General features: G+C 42.3%; 2 protein-coding genes across 6 annotated transcripts in view; one reads left to right on the top strand and one right to left on the bottom strand.

Annotated features, from left to right (window-relative positions):
• The window catches only part of mrps15 (mitochondrial ribosomal protein S15), a 78,949-nt gene extending 73,276 nt beyond the window's left edge, over positions 1-5,673 (bottom strand). For all 5 annotated transcript variants that reach the window (XM_072548640.1, XM_072548641.1, XM_072548642.1 and 2 more), the window contains exons 1-2: positions 5,551-5,673; positions 4,306-4,359 (exon numbers count right to left, since the gene is read on the bottom strand). In XM_072548640.1, the coding sequence (XP_072404741.1) occupies positions 4,306-4,359; positions 5,551-5,638 (142 nt within the window). In that variant the 5' untranslated portion in view covers positions 5,639-5,673. The remainder of the gene's footprint in view (positions 1-4,305; positions 4,360-5,550) is intronic.
• Positions 5,674-17,919: 12,246 nt separating this feature from the next.
• On the top strand, positions 17,920-18,756 carry LOC140453269 (general transcription factor II-I repeat domain-containing protein 2B-like). Its single transcript, XM_072547826.1, has one exon. The coding sequence runs from the start codon at positions 17,920-17,922 to the stop codon at positions 18,754-18,756; it is 837 nt and encodes a 278-aa protein (XP_072403927.1).
• Positions 18,757-19,670: the final 914 nt, after the last annotated feature.

The following is a 19,670-nucleotide window of genomic DNA, read 5'->3' as shown; positions in this document are numbered from 1 at the left end:
TTAGACCCAACCTTTTTGAACAGGTCATTTGGGATAGAAGAGACATTCCAGTTGTCCAAAAACCTGAATCTCTGAACAAAGGCTCAGTGGTTAGCACTGCTGCCTCACATCACCAGAGACCCAGGTTCAATTCCAGCCTTGGGCGACTGTCTATATGGAGGTTGCACATTCTCCGTGTGTCTGCGTAGGTTTCCTCTGGGTGCTCTGGTTTCTCCCACAGTCCAAAGAACTGGCCATGCTAAATTGCCCATAGTGTTAATCAGAGGGAAATGGGTCTGGGTGGGTTACTCTTCGGAGGGTCGGTGTGGACTTGTTGGGCCAAAGGGCCTGTTTCCACACTGTAGGGAACCTAATCTCAATACACCAGCTCTCCAGCCATTGGTTTAGCTCCTTTACCTCTTGTTGCTTCGCTCGTCTGAGTCTGGCATTGGAGGAAACCAGAAATTACTACTTTTAAATGTTTTATTTTTTAACTTTCTACTTAACTTCTTAAATTCTCTCTGTTCTGCCTTAATTTTTTCCCTAAAACTGTCATTCCTACCAATGTGTACAATAATTTCATGCTTCGCAATCTCACCTTGAACAACATGATTGAAATGTTTAGAATTGTCCTTAATCCTAGCACCAGGAAAGCAACAAACCACCCTAAACATATGTTCACTGCCAAGAATCTCCTGTCTATGCCCTGACAGGACAGTCACTTATAACAATAATTCTATTAAATCTTGTCAAATGCTGTCTAACATAAGAATTGTTCCAAGTGTCCAACAACTAACTGGCCCTTCCATTTTCCTGAGAGACTATCCAATTTGACAGTTCCAAAAACTGAATATCTATTTGATAGAGGAATAGCCAGAGACTTTTGAACTATCTTCTTACTTTTCCTGACAGTCATCCATTTGTCTGACTGATCCTACTGAGTAATAAGTTTCCTAAATCTACTAGCCATCTCTGTACCTTATATATGGCCTTAATAACATTAAGCCTAATAAGAAATGTCAATAATATCTTATATATAAAATAAACCACCTTTCATTACTTACAGAAAATAATATTCAAATGGAAAAAAATTTAAAATATACATTTCAAACATGTAAAACTTAGATAAAATCAGCTGCTTAGCTGATTAACTGAATAAAAGTGATTCCACTTCAATAAGTTCCTCAAAGGAAAAAAAACTTCTCCAGAACTGACCATATGTAGGACACTCTGGAAGAAAAACACAACTCCTTATTTTAAAAGAAAAGCGTAGTATTAAAAAAAACTTTCTAAAACATATAGACTTTCTAAATTTCTGAATTAAGAATAAAATAAACCTCAGCCATTCAATGAAGACTCTCAAAAAGCTGATTTTTTAAAGAAGTCCACTTGAAAAAAATCCCAGTTACTTTTGTTTGGTTCTTTTGGATTTTTTGAATATTCATAAAACAATAAAGAAAAAAGTCTTCTATTAGTAAACTATATTTACCATATTAACTGCAAAAAACCCTATAATAAATCTTTAACTAAGCCTGCAAAGGCAGGAGCAGCAGCCACCTTGGCCCTTTCTGAACATGATGGCCCATTTCCAGAGAGTGTCATCACTGACTTTCAGTCTTGGTTCAAGGTAGGTTGTGCAGACTCAAGACAGGTTATAACAACTTATCTCTGTGGCACTTTATTTTCTCATACTTTATGAATGGTTGACACTCAAATATGGGCAAGGCATTCTTTGGGACCCTCACATCTCTGACAGAATTTTATCATACGAGGCCAGCCCTGTGTAAGGGTCAACCTTGTGAGGTTCATAGAAAGGAAGATAGGAGCAGAAGTAGGCTATTCGGCCTCTCAAGCTGCTCCAATATTAAATATGATCATAGCTGATCATTGAGCTCAATATCCTAATACCACTCTTCCACAAACCTCTTGATTGTCTGCTTGAAAACGCAAGCTTTGGCCTCAACCACTTTCTGTGGTACTGAATTCCAGACTCACCATTCTTTGCATGAAGAAATTTCTTGTCATCTCAATCCTCAAAAATTTACCCCTTATCCTTAAACTGTGACCTCTGGTTCGAGGCTGCCCCACTATTAGAAACATTTTTCTTGAATAGAACCTGTCTATCTTGTTAGAATTTTATGGGTTTCTATGATATCCCCCCCCCCACATTCTTCTAAACTTCAGTGAACACAATGCTAGCCGACTCAATCTCTCCTCATACATCAATCCTGTCATCTCAGGAATCAATTTGGTACATCTTCGCTGCACTCCATCTATGACAAGAACATCCTTCCTCAGAAAAGTAGGCCAAAACCACACATTCCAGGTGTAGCCTCACTAATGCCTTGCATAAATGCAGCAAGACATCCTTTTCCCCTATTTGAATTTTCAAATACATAACAGTTGGCCTTCTTTACTGCCTGCTAGACCTGGGCCTCAGATTTCAGCGACTGGTGCACGAGGGACACCTAGGTCTCGCTGAGCATTCCACGCTCTCGATTTAAACAATAATCTGCCTTCCTACTTCTGCTATCAATGTAGATACCCTCATATTTATCCACATTGTACTGCATCAGCCATACATTTGCCCACACAGCCTGACCAAACCACACTGCAACATCCCTGCATTGTCCTCACAGCTCACCCTTTCATACAGGCTGCATCAGCAGGAAACTGTTAACTAGGTGCAATGATTTTACGTTATTTGCAGATTTTATCCAGGTATTTGAGACCTTATTGCCTTTAAAGTACAATATGCCTATACTCTGGCTTTTGAGCTTTAACCATTTTGTAACTTCCCACTCTCGCTACACAGTGTGATTGCTTATCAGAATGAATGGACCCTGTTTGATGTTTCTCTCCATCTTGGTGTCCAAGTCATTAAACAGTGCTGTCATCCACAAAGGTCAAAGAGGAATACTTGATTCTTCTCTCTCCCAGGACGATGGATGAGTTGACCCTTTCCAGAGAGCACACCAATAGATCCCAGGCAATACTGAATACTATCAGTGAGAATGGTTTAACTCCCCTCTCCTTGTTGATTGGAATGATCTTAGTTTTGTTTCTTCCACCACATGGTAACATTTAAATCTGAGACCAGAGTTATGATGTCTCTGGGGACGCACACACTATGTTGAGTTTTAATATGTAGTTTGTAACTAATGGAGTCAAAGTCCTTCACAAGATCGACAAAAGTAGCTGCTAGGTTCTTTCGGTTTGTTTCATAGTGATATTTTTGAGGACTGTGATAATTTTTATGCACCCAGGAGTAGCTGCAAGGAAACCCTTTTGCCAAGAATTGATTTTGATTGTCTTGTTCAGTCACTTCACCATAATATTTGTGAACAATTGGAGCAGTATTGGACTTAATGTGATGGACATCAGTTGTCAATGTCTTTCAGATGATTTGGCTCCTTTTAATAGAGACAGGCATTGGATTTGATTTCAGCCAGAGAGAAAAATTGGGTTAGGTGTGAGATCCAACGTGGATGTCCTCAACATCTTCCCAGCTCCTGTTGGCTGGACTGGCTGCATTTTTCATATCAATCCTCTTGATAGTTACATTTACTTCCAAATCCTTCTCACTTTTCACTAGTCAAATGCCAAGTGCTCAGGGACACCCCAAACATCCATAAATTATTTGGACTGAGTGTTGGTCATTAATATCCGTACATTTTAGCTAATGGTTCAGTTACTTGTTTTGGATATTTGGAGCCCATGTCAGCGGAGCAGACATCCCTCAGTAGCTCAACTTCTAGGAAATCATGAACAAGATTGTGCAGTGCTATTGCTTGGGCCTTCAACAAGGTGTCCTGTAACCATCTGCACTTGTCTGTGGCTTGCTTAGCTACTTCATTTCCAAGACATTGGCTTTTTTTAATTGAATTGCATGACATCCTCTAAACTACTGAGCAAGCTCAAAGATTAGTTTCTTCCTTTGCTTTTTCATCGTCTCTGGTTTGGATGTGGCTTTCAAGACTGCGAGATGTACCTTGCATGCCTGACCCATTCATGCTGCCAAAGCCAATCTTTAATACATACATAGGTGCCTGTGTGTTTGGAAAGGGTGAAATGGTATTTACAGTGTAATGGTAATGTGTTAGCACTGGGGGGTCCATTTTCTCCTTTGAGTACAGCCCATTCAGAAATCTCTCACACAACTAAAGCTTTAAGATATCCATTAGTTTACAACAGCCTGCAACCGTTGATCTCTCTGATAATTGAACTAATACAGAAACAGGGTGTCAATGTGTTGCTGTAAAAATCATACAGCAAGACCAGATTCCCTCTCAGTATCTGTACTATCCACTGATGTTTGTTACATACCTTGGGTTTTCTTTGAAAGACTGGCATAATTGTTCACGGCTACCAAGCTGGCACCTGTAGGAAGACAGCCAACATTCAACAATGGCCACAAAACCAGTGAGACACTATCTTGTAGCATCACAGAAGAGTAAACTTGTACTATCATATTTTCTAAACTGGATCTGGACAGTTGGACTATGAGCACTGCAAAAATACCCGAATTGAAGTGCACTCAGACAACTTTCGTATCTCAAATGAGCAATTAGCTGGTTTGCAATGCAGACAGATGCCAAAACACAGGTTCAATTCCCACAATTATCAGAAAGAAGTCTCCTTCACAACCTCTCCCCTCACCTGAGGTGTGGTGACCTCAACTTAAAACACCAGCAGTCACCTCTATCTAAAGACAGGGCAGCTCTGTGATCCTGCAGCACTATGGTCAGTTTAATATTTGACAGTTCAGGAAGATTAGCTTTACATAATACATTTCCCCAACCCCCCTCCACCAGCTACATACTCGATCTCCTGGGATCCACATACCTCTGAACCATCTCCTGACATTCCTCCCCATTCTCATGCTGCCTTTGCCTGTTCCCCGGGCCTTCTCAACACTGCCCACTTTCGCCCACCCCCCCCCCCCCCCCCCCACCAAAATGGTGGTGTTAGCCCTGTTTACCCCCCACTGCCCTTCTGCTCCCTCCGACTCTGGTGAATAAACTGTCACCCTCTTCAGAAAGGTTGTTGGCTGTGAGGGGATGATGGTGTTAAGAGCCTCATTTCTCAACAAATCCCTAATATTTTCGGCAGCTGAATTGAGTTCAATTTTCACTCATTTAAAAATCACACAACACCAGGTTATAGTCCAACAGGTTTATTTGGAAGCACTTGCTTTCGGAGGGCCGCTCCTTCCTCAGGGGTTGTGGAGATTAAGATCATACTCACAGAATTTATAGCCTACTCCTCACCGTCACCCTGTGCCCCCCCCCCCCAAACCTCACCATGCTCCCAATTACAGGGACAGGGGACAGGGGACAGGGCACAGGGCACAGGGCACAGGGCCCCTTCCCTCCCTCTCCTCGGTAACCCCTGCCCCTCATCTTATTCCCAGGCCCGTTACCCCTCTCTCTCTCTCTCTCCCCCTCACCCTCCTCCTCCTCCTCGTCCCCGCCATTGCCCCTTTGCTCATCCCTTGACCCCATTCCGTCCCCTCCCGGAACCTGACCGTCCGCTCAGGCTGCTCAGATACCCGGGACTCCGTGCACTCACCCCGCCCCGGCTCCTCCCGGGTGAACGGGGCCCATCCTCCGGGTCTCAGGAACCGGCAAACCACCCGCCGCAGCATCACCGTCGTCATCAACAACGCGACCGCCACGTCATGACAGAGCGACCAGGGCCGATCAGGGCCATAGCAACAAGGACATCCCATAGTAACAGCAACAAGGACCCATAGTAACAAGGATGTCCCATAGTAACAGCAACAAGGACCCACAGCAACAAGGACCCATAGTAACAAGGACATCCCATAGTAACAGCAACAAGGACCCATAGTAACAAGGACATCCCATAGTAACAGCAACAAGGACCCATAGTAACAAGGACATCCCATAGTAACAGCAACAAGGACCCACAGCAACAAGGACATCCCATAGTAACAGCAACAAGGACCCATAGTAACAAGGACATCCCATAGTAACAGCAACAAGGACCCACAGCAACAAGGACATCCCATAGTAACAGCAACAAGGACCCATAGCAACAAGGATATCCCATAGTGGGATTCCTGATGAAGGGCTTTTGCCTGAAACGTTGATTTTCCTGCTCCTCAGATGCTGCCTGACCTGCTGTGCTTTTCCAACACCGCTCTGATCTAAACTCTGGTTTCCAGCATCTGCAGACCTCACTTTTGTCCATCCCACAGTAACAGTAATCTCTTCAAACCCCTCGCATCTATATTACACCTTCACCCTGTCGCGGGGCGATAAGTCAGATACTCATTTTTCTTTTTCCCGCCCTCGTGTCAGTTTCAATAGACCTTCAACTTCACCAATAACTTTTACTCGGCAGAGCTGTTTTGTACTTTTTTTATTCAACAGCTGAATTCATGACAGTGTTAAGTTTAGATCAGAGTGACGTTAAAACAAGTCTTCTTTCTTGTAGCATTTCACGACAGTCCTTTTGACTGGGATGTGCCCTGTTGGCTGTGAGGGGATGATGGTGTTAGAGCCTCATTTTTCAACAAATCCCTAATATTTTCGGCAGCTGAATTGAGTTCAATTTTCACTTATTTAAAAATCACACAACACCAGGTTATAGTCCAACAGGTTTATTTGGAAGCACACTAGCTTTCGGAGGGCCGCTCCTTCCTCAGGGGTTGTGGAGATTAAGATCATGCTCACAGAATTTATAGCCAAAGGAGTCCAATGTCATGGAGATGTGATACAGTTAACGATCTTAGATTAAGACGTTCATCTTTCATAATGAGATATGCTGATTTCTCTTCTTTGATATGTAAATCCCAGAACTTCTTTCAAATTATATTCTCAAGGTAGCTGAGTTTTTTAAACACTAGGTGTGAAGTCTGTCTGTGTCCAGTGCTATGTCAGACTGACAAACCCTCTGCATAGTTTTACAGAGTTTTACATAAATTCATGCAGTTTTTGAGAAAAATAAAATATAATTCTGCAAAAACTAATTCATTCCGTAAGCTTATATGTGTGTGCACATAGGAGCGACAAATTTAATGTGCCTGTGAGTGTGGGTGTGTGTACGCGTGACAGAGTGTATGTGTAAGCTTGGTTAAGTGTGTGTGTGAGTGTGGTGGGGTGTGTGTGAGTGTGCTGGGGTATGTGTGAGAGGGCGCATGTGTTGGTGTGAGTGTGGGGTGGTGTATGTGTGTGCATATGAGAGAGAGCTTGTGTGTGTCTGCGTGGGTGTATGAATATGTAGGCGTGTGTGTGCGTGAGAGAATGTATTGTGCAATGGGGTCACCTATAGTGTGACATGAACCCAAGGTCCATGAGGCCATTTCCGTGGATACAGAACTTTCTTAACAGCTTCTGCTTAGCCACTCTATGTTGTTGCTTGTCCCAAAGTCAGCCTTGGAGGATGGTCACCCAAAGTAGTCAGGCCAAATGTCCTGGACCACTGAAATTCCTGACTGGGAGGGAACACTCCTGCCTGGTGATTGTTGTGTAGTGTCCATTCATCTGCTGTAGTAGTGTCTGCTCGGTCTCGCCAATGTACCATGTCTCGAGGCATCCTTGCCTGCAGCGTATGAGTTAGACCACGTTGACCAAGTCACATGGGTACCTGCCGTGTACATTCTGGGAGGTGTCTCCATGTATAATGGTATTACTCGTGCCAATTCTCTGTCATGTCTTACAGTAGCTGCTGTTGCAGGGTTGTACAATGTTTTTGTCCTGAAGGCTGGACAGTTTGCTATGAATTATGATCTTTTTAAGGTTTGGTGATTGTTTAAAGGCGAGAAGTGGCGGTGTGGGGAAGGTCTTGGCGAGGTACTCATCCTCATCGTTAATGTGTTGCAAGCTACAAAGAACATGGCATAGTCGTTCGGCTCCGGGGAAGTACTGGACAACGAAGGATACCCTGTCTGTTGCAGCTCATGTCTGTCTCCTGTGGAGGTCATTACGGTTTCTCACTGTGGCATGTCAGAACTGGCGATCGATGAGTTGAGCATCATACCCTGTTCCTATGAGGGCATCCTTGAGCACTTTCAAGTGTCCATCATGTTCCTCCTCATCTGAACAGATCATTTGTATGCAGACGGCCTGTCCGTAGGGGATGGCTGTTTTAATATGTTTCGGGTAGAAGCTAGAGAAGTGTAGCATTGTGAGGTTATTCGTGAGTTTGCGGTAGAGTGAGTTGCTGAGTTTCTGTTGGAGATGCATGTATCCATGAATGAGATAGATACTAAAGAGTAGTCCATGGTAAATCTGATGGTGGGATGAAATTCGTTGTGTACTGTGTACTTGTTTCAGTGACTCCTCACCATGGGTCCAGAGGAAGAAAATGTTGTCAGTATGTCTGGTATATAGTGTTAGTTGGAGGTTCTGTGCAAAAAAGAAGAATTTTCACTTATTTCTTCTTCATGAGTAAAAGGAACACAGAGAATGGTGAAAAAACTCATCAAGCCTGGTCGCATTTGTAGAGAAAGAAACAGAGTTAATCTTTCTGAAATGTTTTTGGAAGTACTAGCTTTTGAGACTCAAAATGTTTGCTGTTTTTCTCACCACAGGTTGGCTGCACCAATCTGCATCCTGGAGCAGTGGGGCCAACTCCATCCTGACCCACATTCATTGTCTCTATTACAAAAGTTAACTTGCAAATATGTTTATATAAGTTATACATCTTTCGTCAGTGTAATTTTTCAGGAACTCACTGGCATTTCAGCAGTTTGCATGACTCAGTGAATCCCTTCCCCTATACAGAGAAGGTACTCTGCCCAGTGTGAACTCACTGCTGCAGAGTAAGGGGAGTTGTTCACCTGAACTTGGTGCTGCAGTAAGAGCATCCAAATAGATTCAGGTCAGTGAGAACATTTGAATGGCTCATCAACTCCCAAAAACCTTTTGAACTTCCTGCACCTCAACCCCTCAAAAATGAAGACTGTGCCGTTTGAGGCATTTTATAATAAGGCAAATGTGACAAGCCAGGAAGCACCCTGACCCGAGGTAGTGAAGATTCATAACAATGTCTTTTCACCACAGCATCGGATGAAACTTCTGGATCTGTTCTGATGAATGGTCACAGAATTTGAAATATTAACTCTATTTTCCACAGATGCTGCCAGAGTTGCTGAGTCTCTCTAGCAATTTCTGTTTTCATTTTAGTTTGTCAGTGGCCGCAGTTCTTTGTTTTTCTGTTCGATGGCTTGTCTTCTTCTTATGAACAAAGGCCTAAATAATCCCCATCCACCATCAACCCCTTTTGCCTGGCTGAATTTGTTCTCACGTGGAACGACTTCTCCTTTACTTCACTCATATCTGCCAAACAAAAGATAATTCTGTAACCATGCACACAGATTCTAAGCCTTGCCTCCCTGTTTAACCCTATTTATTTAGTTCATTAATTAGCTATTAATTCTTTTAGCTAAACTGGTAGAAGGTTACAGTGTCTTAGCTGGCAGACAAAATAACACTCACTGGCTCCCTGAGGTTTGGGAAAAGATATTAAAAGCAGCATCTCCTTCCCCTTCTGTACCAGATTCTAAACTTGCATCAATGTCCTGACTTAGCACTTAGTTTACCAAAAAACACCCTTTCCTTAGATCACTTTGTGCTTTTTCAATCTATATGTGATAGCAAAACTTATCTATTTTTACAGGGAGTTGATGAAACACAATCTGACAGCTGTTCAAAAACTGTTTCGTTTGGATCTAAAATGGGAAGGAACCAGAGCAGACGGAGACGTAGGAGCAATTGAACATCTGGACAATAGTGACCATAATATTATATGCTTTGAGATGATGATAGACAGTGCTGTAATTATGACAAAATCCAGTTCGGAGAATGAGGAAGAGCTAATTTTGAGGTAAAAATTTATGGATAACAATATTTGCTGAAGGAGAGAATGTAAAGGAAAGAAAAATTCAAATCTTGAATAGCTATCATAGATTTTAAAACAGAAAACCTTACTTGACAAACTCAAATTTTTTTTTAAAGATATAGTACAGAGAGTAAACGATGGTAATTAGCAGATGTAATTTATTTGGATTTTACAAGAAGCTTTTGATACCATAATAGTGTCCCATAGCAGACTAATGAATAAGGGATGAGAATGTACAGCTAGAGGATATATATAGTAGGATGGATTGTGAGCTGTCTTCAAGAGTGAAAGCAAGACAGTGGGTGTAAAGGTTTGTTGACAGTGGTTTGGGGGATTGTGGGGAATAATTGTCAGTTAGTCCTGAAGAGAAGTGCAACACATTACATGGAGGCATACCAAAGGGGGGTGACAGTAATATAATCTAGTTTAGATTAGATTAGATTACTTACAGTGTGGAAACAGGCCCTTCGGCCCAACAAGTCCACACTGACCCGCCGAAGCTCAACCCACCCAGACCCATTCCCCTACATTTACCCCTTCATCTAACACTACGGGCAATTTAACTTGGTCAATTCACCTAACATGCACATTTTTGGACTGTGGGAGGAAACCGGAGGAAACCCACGCAGACACAGGGAGAACGTGCAAACTCCACACAGAGGTGTGCCTGAGGTGGAAATTGAACCTGGGTCTCTGGCGTTGTAAGGCAGCAGTGCTAACCACTGTGCCACCGTGCTGCCCTAGTTCTCAAAAGACCAAGGTAATGTTCTGGGGAATTAATAGATTCCTGCCAAGGCAGATGGCAGAATTTGAATTCAATAAAAATCTGGAATTAAGAGTCTACTGATGACCATTAATCCATTATCGATTGTCAGAAAAATAAATCTGGTTCACTAATGTCCTTTGCGGAAGGAAACTGCCTTCCTAATCTCATCTGGCCTACATGTGATTCCAGACCCAGAGCAATGTGGTCAACTTTGAATTGCCTTCTGGATAATTAGGCTTGGGCAATAAATGTTGGCCTAGACAGGGACATCCTCAGTTTGTGAATGAAGAATATAATGTTGCAGAATGGGCCAATAGTTGGCGAATGAAGTTCAAGACAAAAAATGAGATAGTACATTTTAATAGGAAGAATAGGTCACTTATTATTTGGAAGCTTCGAGGCACCATACAATAAAAGAACAGGGGGAACTTTGGAATGCAAATACTACAATTATGAAATTTGTGCCACCAGTTAGTGAGGCCATCGAAAAGCAAACTAAGCTTCACTTCTAAGGGATAGAAATGAAAAGTAAGGGATTTCTACCCCATATAAATTGAACCTTGATTAGAGCATATTTTACATCCTCTGTGCAGATCTGATTACTGTATTATAAACAGAATACAGAGGCACTGGAGAGGGTGCAGAGGTGACCTACAATGATAATACTAGGCACATGTAGGGAAACATGCAAATTATCGTTTCTCTTGATAAAAGACTGGATGTGACTGAATAAAATGATAAATGGGTTTTGATGGAATGGATACAAACGCAATGCTTCCCTTTGTACTGACCATCATTATCAGTCACCAATACATTTAATATGTGGAAATATCTTTCCAATAACAACAACTTGTTGATGAAGCATCTTTAACATAGTAAATGGTTCTGGAGAATGAAAGCACGGTAAAAAGAGGCAGTGGGGACGTTGTAGGTAGTATTTCAGACAGCTGAAGGCACGGCCATCAATGCTGCAGCAATTAGGACAAAGATTGCTGGAGAGGCCAAAATTAGGTGAACACATATGTCAGGGAGGGTTGTCAGATTTGAGAACAAGGGTAGAATTTTAACCACAAATAAAACTTGCTTGAATGAGAGCCAATGTAACTGAGCAAAGCAGCCTTGATGTTACTGATTACTGACTACCTACTATGATTAGATTTAGAGATGGTAGAATTCTTATTCAAATAGCAGTGAGAATGTGAATATCACTACACTGGAAGTGGTTGAAGTGAATACTTGATGAATTTCAGGAGAAGCTGGACATATATATGTGGGACAAGGGGATACAGGGTTACAATCTCGATTTAGTTGAGGAAAGTTTGGAGGAAGCTCAAAGGAAGCATCAACTCATTGACATGGGACTGTTGGGCTGAATGGCTTGTTGCTGTGCCAGATATCTTAGTTTTCTACCTGATTTTGTCTGCTCAGAAATCCACCTTATCATCTATTCTTGTTTGTTCCACTTTCCTCTGTCACTTTTTTCAAACATTTCCCAGTTCTGATGTAAAGCCAATTCCCTGAAATGTTAACTCTGTTTCTTGGTCCACAGAAGCTACCTTACTTGATGAGAGTTTGCAGCATTTTTGATTTCTATTTTAGAACTCCAGCAACTGCAGTATTCATTTTGTAGCAAAAGAGAGGGTCTATGATAGAGTAGAAGGTAGGAGAAATTAGATGACAAATGAGGTGATTGAGCAAAGCCAGCAGGGATGGTAATAGCACAAGAGAAGAAGTGAAAGATGGGATTAGAAGAAGTGTGGACGGAAATAACACAATCATCACCAAAAACTACCAGCCAGAAGATGAATATGTGTTCCCAATACAGGAGATAGGGTACTGCCATTAAAAATGGCAGCTATGATTAATCTGTGCAAACCCAGTGCAATAGCAAATAACAGGAAAAGGATTTTGAAGTTATGATCCTCTTACATCGCTTTTTTAAACCACGTCTGTGTTTTACTGAAGTTAAATGCAAAAATGCATGGCATAAATTATATGTTTTATAATAAGTTTTAGCAAGCTATTATCTAGTTTTGCAAGCAGTTAAAATGTATAAATAAAAGAATGTTTGTATGGGCAGACATTTGTCAATTTAAATAAATTTGGCATTGATAAATTTGAATTTTGAGAAAAGTGCAAACCTTTTTATGATATTCATTGGATGTGGCAGAGCTGGCTAGGCAAGCACTCATTGTTCATCTCTAATTGCTCAGAGGGAACTTAACAGCCAACCTCATTGCTGTGGGCCTGGAGTCACATGTAAGTCAGACTGGCTAAGAATACTAAGCTTTCTTCCCTAAAACACATTAGTGTTGGTTAGGCCACTTTTGGAATATTACGCACAATTCTGGTCTCCTTCCTATCAGAAGAATTTTGTGAAACTTGAAAGGGTTCAGAAAACATTTCCAAGGATGTTGCCAATTTTGGAGAATTTGAGCTATAGGGAGAGGCTGAATAGGCTAGGGCTGTTTTTCCTGGACCGTCAGAGGTTGAGGGGTGACCTCAAGCTTATAAAATCATGAGAGGCATGGATAGAATAATAGACAAAGTCTTTTCCCTGGGGTGGGGGAGTCCAGAATTAGAGGGCATAGGTTAAGGCTGAGAGGGGAAAGATATAAAGGAGACCTAAAGGGCAACTTTTTCACCCAGAGGGTGGTGTGTGTATGGAATGAGCTGCCAGAAGAAGTGGTGGAAGCTGGTAGAATTGCATTATTTAAAATGCATCTGGATGTGAATATGAATAGGAAGGGTTTAGAAGGATAAGGGCCAAGTGCAGGCAAATGGGAATATATTAGTTTGGGATATCTGGTCGGCATGGACAGGTTGGACCAAAGGGTCTGTTTCCTTGCTGTACATCTCTATGACTCTAATCTGACTGGTGTTCAGAATGATGAACAGAATTCAACACGAAGTACTCTGGTGGGAAATCTAAACACAAACTTAAATTTATAGCTGTGTCATTCATGGGTTGGGATATCTGGTCATCATGGACCAGTTGGACCAAAGGGTCTGTTTCTGTGCTGTACATCTCTATGACTCTATAACATTAGTGAACAAGTGAAAGCGAACTAGCAGTGGTTACAAGACTTGCTTTTATTCCAAATTTATTGCAAATTTAGCTTCTCAAATTTAGCTTTGGCATGGTGGCATAGTGGGTGGCACCACTGCCTCACAGTGCCAGAGAGCCAGGTTCAGTTCTGGCTTTGAGTTTGCACATTCTTCATGTGTCTGCATGGGTTCCCACCGGGTGCTCCAGTTTCTTCCTACAGTCCAAAGGTGTGCAGATTAGATGGATTATCATGGTAAATGTGGTGTTATGGGGAAAGGGTAGGGGCAGGGTCTGGGTGGGATGCTCTTTGGAGGATTTGCTGTCCACTCAATGAGCCAAATAGCCTGTTTTCACACTGTAGGGACTCTATGATTCTCTATTGAGATGGATGTATACATAAAATGTGTATATCTTTCATGGGCTTTAATAGTGTAATCTGGCAGAGAACGTGAAAGAACATGAACTTATGTAAGTCCTCAATTAAAAACTGCATCAGTGGTTGCCAAAGTGATGGCCAATGATTGACAGGTATGTGAACCCTGTGGATTTCTCACTTTGTGCATTCACACAGTGCTCCATCTGTTGGTGATGGCCAGAAATGCAGCCTATAATAAAGGAGAGGATGTTTGATCTGAAACTGCGGATCTTAATGTTGTATCCAGAAAATGTCAAGTGCCCAATCAAAGGATGAGATATTTATCCTCAGTCTCTGAAATAAAGAAACGTGAAAGTTACTGGCATTTGTGAGATATAGGAATGTTATAAGGGTGGTTGTTTTTGACTGGCACAAATGCAAAGGGCCTTTTCTGTGCTGTAGAGCTCTACGACTAATTGAATCTTTTCTTGCAAACACCTACATTTTGCTGATCACAAGTGGCCCTTTGGTTCCTGGACCTTAGTTCTTGGCACAGCACCCGTTACAAGCAAAATCACCGAATGGGACCCAATGGGACACAACAACCACTGTAGAAACCATGTAAATAAATCTCATGTAATTATCCCATGATTAGATATCATATTAGAATGTCACATTATCAAATGTTCAGGAATGTTTCTAACCAATGTTAGCATCTGTACCACATAGCGAGTTTTGAGAAGATTTGTAGCTCAGGTTGAGGTTTTGGATGTAGGTTTGCTCGCTGAGCTGGAAGGTTAATTTCCAGACGTTTTGTCACTCTACTCGGTAACATCTTCAGTGGGCCTCAGACAAAGCACTGCTGAAAATTCCTGCTTTCTATTTAAACATTTGGGTTTCTTTGGGTTGGTGATGTCATTTGCTGTAGTGATGTTATTTCCTGTGGTGAAGTCACTTCCTGTTCCTTTTCTCAGGGGTGGTAAATGCAGTCTAACTCGATGTGTTTGTCGATAGAGTTCCGGTTGGAATGCCATGCTTCTAGGAATTCTCGTGCGTGTCTTTGTTTGGCTGGTCCTAGGATGGATGTGTTGTCCCAGTCGAAGTGGTGTCCTTCCTCATCCGTATGTGAGGATATTAGTGACAGAGGGTCATGTTGTTTTGTAGCTAGCTGGTGTTCATGTATCCTAGTTTTCGGCCTGTTTGTCCAATGTAGTGTTGGTTACAGTCCTTGCACGGTATATTGTAAATGACATTAGTTTTGCTTGTTGTCTGTATAGGGCCTTTCAATTTCATTTACAAAATACCGTGCAAGGACTGTAACAAACATTACATTGGATAAACAGGCAGAAAACTAGCCACCAGGATACATGAACACCAACTAGCCACAAAACAACATGACCCTCTGTCACTAGTATCCTCACATATGGATGAGGAAGGACACCACTTCGACTGGGACAACACATCCATCCTAGGACAAGCCAAACAAAGACATGAGAATTCCTAGAAGCATGGCATTCCAGCCGGAACTCTATCAACAAACACATCGAGTTAGACCCCATATACCATCCTCTGAGAAAAGCAACAGGAAGTGACTTCATCACAGGGAATAACATCACCACAGCAAATGACATCACCAACCCAAAGAAACCCAAACATATAAATAGAAAACAGGAATTTTCAGCAGTGCTTTGCCTGAGGCCCACTGAAGATGTTACCTAGTAGGGTGACAAAACGTCTGGAAATTAACCTTCCAGCTTAGCGAGCAAGCCTACATCCAAAACCTGTACCGCATATACGCGTTACAACAAATTCTACCACCTGACAAAATCTTAAAAACCCTGATCGCACTGCACATATCCCATAGTAATCCCACTCCCATTCATGGCCTGGGATGGGTACATCAGAGCTCAATTAGGAGGCCCACTATACTTGGGGGCTAGATGTTGAGGGGCCTGGGATAGAAGCAGCATTGGGGTGTGTGATGTCTGCTCTGGATCTGTTGTCACCCACTCTATAAGAACCCAAATGTTAATCCATAACCCTATTTCTCGATGCTCTATGCTGGAAGACATCAAAAGAACTGTATTTGCAGTGCAATTGTTGGTTGAGAATTGCAAAGATCTTATCGAGATTAGCTCTACTAAATGCAAAGACATGAAAATGGCTGTATTTTCTCTTATAACCCAGAGGGAACAGGAGGCCAATCAGCCATTTTTCACCGTTCTATCACAATATGGATTACTTGTATTTTAATTCCTTTTATTTGCTTTGGTAAACAGGTCAATGTGACAAGTGAATGAAGAGAATTATTTTACGTTGGGTTGTTTTTCATTTTCATCTCACACTACTAGCTAGCAGCAAAACAATAAAGAAAGCCAATGCATAAGTCTGTTCTTGTCAGTATACAGCCTGTCCATGGACAAGTTCTCAGATGTGCTTCCTGGTGTTGGTACAGAGAAACAAGGTCTCTCGCAACACTAAGGTAAAACTTAGAGCATTTTACGGCCAGCGGGCCATATCCGGCCCTTTGGTCGTTCCTGTCCGGCCCGCATGAGGTGAATCTTAAATTAGAACATAAATGAAAAAGTATTTACACCATGTGTAAATACATGGTGTAAAGCAACTGTGTTGCTTTTGGTTTGAAAAGGAGGCTTTTTTTATTTACATATGGACGCACATGCGCGTATGTGCGTGCGTGAACAGCTACAAGTGATGCTTGCTGGCTAGCCCTCAAAATGTCAGCTCACGCCAAGACAAGTTATGTCATATCCCACAAAATTGCCAGAAACAGTAAACCGTTTTCTGATGGAGAGTTTATTAAGGTGGGAAAAACAATGACCTCAGATGCTGGAAACCAGACTCTGGATTAGTGGTGCTGGAAAAGCACAGCAGTTCAGGCAGCATCCGAGGAGCAGTAAAATCGACTTTTCGGGCAAAAGCCCTTCATCAGGAATACAGGCAGAGAGCCTGAAGGGTAAGAGCGATAAGTGAGAAGAGGGTGGGGGTGGGGAGAAAGTAGCATAGAGTACAATAGGTGAGTGGGGGAGGGGATGAAGGTGATAGGTCAGGGAGGAGGGTGGAGTGGATAGGTGGAAAAGAAGATAGGCAAGTAGGACGAGTCATGGGGACAGTGCTGAGCTGGAAGTTTGGAACTAGGGTGAGGTGGGGGAAGGGGAAATGAGGAAACTGTTGAAGTCCACATTGATGCCCTGGGGTTGATGTGTTCCGAGGCGGAAGATGAGACATTCTTCCTCCAGGCGTCTAGTGGTGAGGGAGCGGTGGTGAAGGAGGCCCAGGACCTCCATGTCCTCGGCAGAGTGGGAGGGAGAGTTGAAATGTTGGGCCACAGGGCGGTGTGGTTGATTGGTGCGGGTGTCCCGGAGATGTTCCCTAAAGTGCTCTGCTAGGAGGCGTCCAGTCTCCCCAATGTAGAGGAGACCACATCAGGAGCAACGAATACAATAAATGATATTGGTGGATGTGCAGATAAAACCTTGATGGATGTGGAAGGCTCCTTTAGGGCCTTGAATGGAGGTGAGGGAGGAGCTGTGGGTGCAGGTTTTGCAATTCTTGTGGTGGCGGGGGAAGTTGCCAAGATGGCAGGGTAGGTTGTAGGGGGGTGTGGACCTTATTAAGGAGTGCTTGTTGGACTCTGCAGAACTAATATGCCCAGAGAAAAAGGAGGCATTTGAGAATGTGCCCTTCTCCCGACGCACTGTAACGAGAAGGATTGGGGACATTGCGAGAAATCTGGAGCCTCAGCTGCAGCACAGAGCGGTTAACTTTGACTTTTTTTCCTTGGCTTTGGATGAGAGCTGTGACGTACGTGACACAGCCCAGCTACTCACCTTCGTACGTGGGATAACTACGGACTTTAAAATCACGGAGGAGCTGGCAGCCATGCAGTCAATGAAAGGAACAAGAACTGGCAATGATTTGTTGATGGAGGTAAATGCATGTTTGGACAAGTTGGGACTAAAATGGGACAAGCTGGCGGGTGTGCCAATGGCTGGTTGTCCAAATCTAATGGGAAAAAATGTTGGACTCTTAAAGACAATGCAGGATAAAGTGACAGAAATTGGTCCTGAACAGAAATTGGTATTTTTGCATTGTATTATACATCAGGAAGAGCTGTGTAAATCAGTGTTAAAAATTAACCATGTGGTTGATGTTGTAACTAAAATAGTTAACTTCATCAGGGCAAGAGCTTTGAATCACAGGCAGTTTGTTGCACTTTTGGAGGAAAATGAGACTAAACATCGTGACATAGGCTACCACATAGCTGTCAGGGGGCTCAACCTGGACAAAATGTTGAAAAGTGTATGGGACCTGAGAGAAGAGATTCAAGATTTCTGTGTGAAGAAAGGGAATGGCATTCCACAGCTTTCAGATGCAGACTGGATTGCAGACCTTGGTTTTGCTGTTGATGTGACTGCACTTATGAATGAACTAAATGTGAAGCTGCAGTGCAAAGGCCTTTTTGTGCATGAAATATACAACTTGGTAAAGGCTTTTAGGAGAAAGTTGCAGCTTCTCTCAAGCCAAATGAAGGACAACATTCTCACCCACTTGCCAACACTGAAGGAAGCCGCATCTTCAGCTGATCACCTCCACAGGTACTCATCTGTGTTAGAAGCACTGCGTGGTGAATTTTCAAGGCGATTTCGAGACTTTAAAACGGTTGAGAATGAAATGCACATGATTTTTTCCCCATTTACATGTGGAGAATGCACCTAGTGATGTTCAGCTTGAACTCATTGACCTACAGTCTGACACACTTCTGGCAGAGTACTTTAGGTCAGTCTCACTGCTCGATTTTTACTCTTCCCTCAAAGAGGAGAACTTTCCACATATGTGGAGGCATGCTCAGAAGATTCTCGTCCTCTTTGGATCTACCTATATATGTGAACAGACATTCTCAGTGATGAAGTTACACAAACCCAAATCCCGATCCTCTATCACTGACGATCACCTCTCAACTGTCCTTTGCATATCCACCTCAGACATTCACCCAGATTTCAGTGCACTTGTTCAAGCCCAAAACAGACTGGATTTTTCTCACTAAACAAGTAAAATGAACTGAAAAACATCAACAGCATTTATTGCTTTTTGTATAGAGTTGTTTGTTGTTTGTAATACTGAACAATAATGAAACAACTTTTCATTATTAGTTTGTGAGATTAACGTGTTAAAAATAAAATGAAATACTGAAATTATTGTTTTTGCTGTTTATTTCTTTTATATTTGACCTGCTCCACAATTTCATGTCTTTATTGTAATAGAATATCCTTATTCTTTTGATTATAAGTTTCAGTGCAAAACTATATAATTTCGTACTTTTTACAATGGGAGAAAATTAATACTGAGCAGAATTATGTTCAACTTATTGTTGGTTCGGTCCTCCAACACAACTCAGGTTTCTCATATGGCCCCTTGGAAGAATTAATTGCCCACCCCTGGCTTAGAGGAACTTGGAGGAAGCTAGGTCCCATACATGCAGTGTGCAGACCCACAAACATGTGGTCTCAATGCCATTCATGAACCAAATTGACACTATGAGTGAACAGCTTCATTGCCCTGTGGATACCCAACGAGAGTTGAAGACTAAAGTCGTGAAACGTCGATTCTCCTGTTCTCCTGGTCAGGATGCT

Source organism: Chiloscyllium punctatum, chromosome 27, assembly GCF_047496795.1.
Source record: "Chiloscyllium punctatum isolate Juve2018m chromosome 27, sChiPun1.3, whole genome shotgun sequence".
Taxonomy (NCBI): Eukaryota; Metazoa; Chordata; class Chondrichthyes; order Orectolobiformes; family Hemiscylliidae; genus Chiloscyllium; species Chiloscyllium punctatum.
Note: the sequence above shows the minus strand (reverse complement) of the source record. Positions and strands in the feature narration are given on the sequence as shown.

Coding starts and splice junctions, on each gene's coding strand:
- LOC140453269 (XM_072547826.1), top strand. CDS start 17,920: ATGCAGTCAATGAAAGGAACAAGAACTGGCAATGATTTGTTGATGGAG.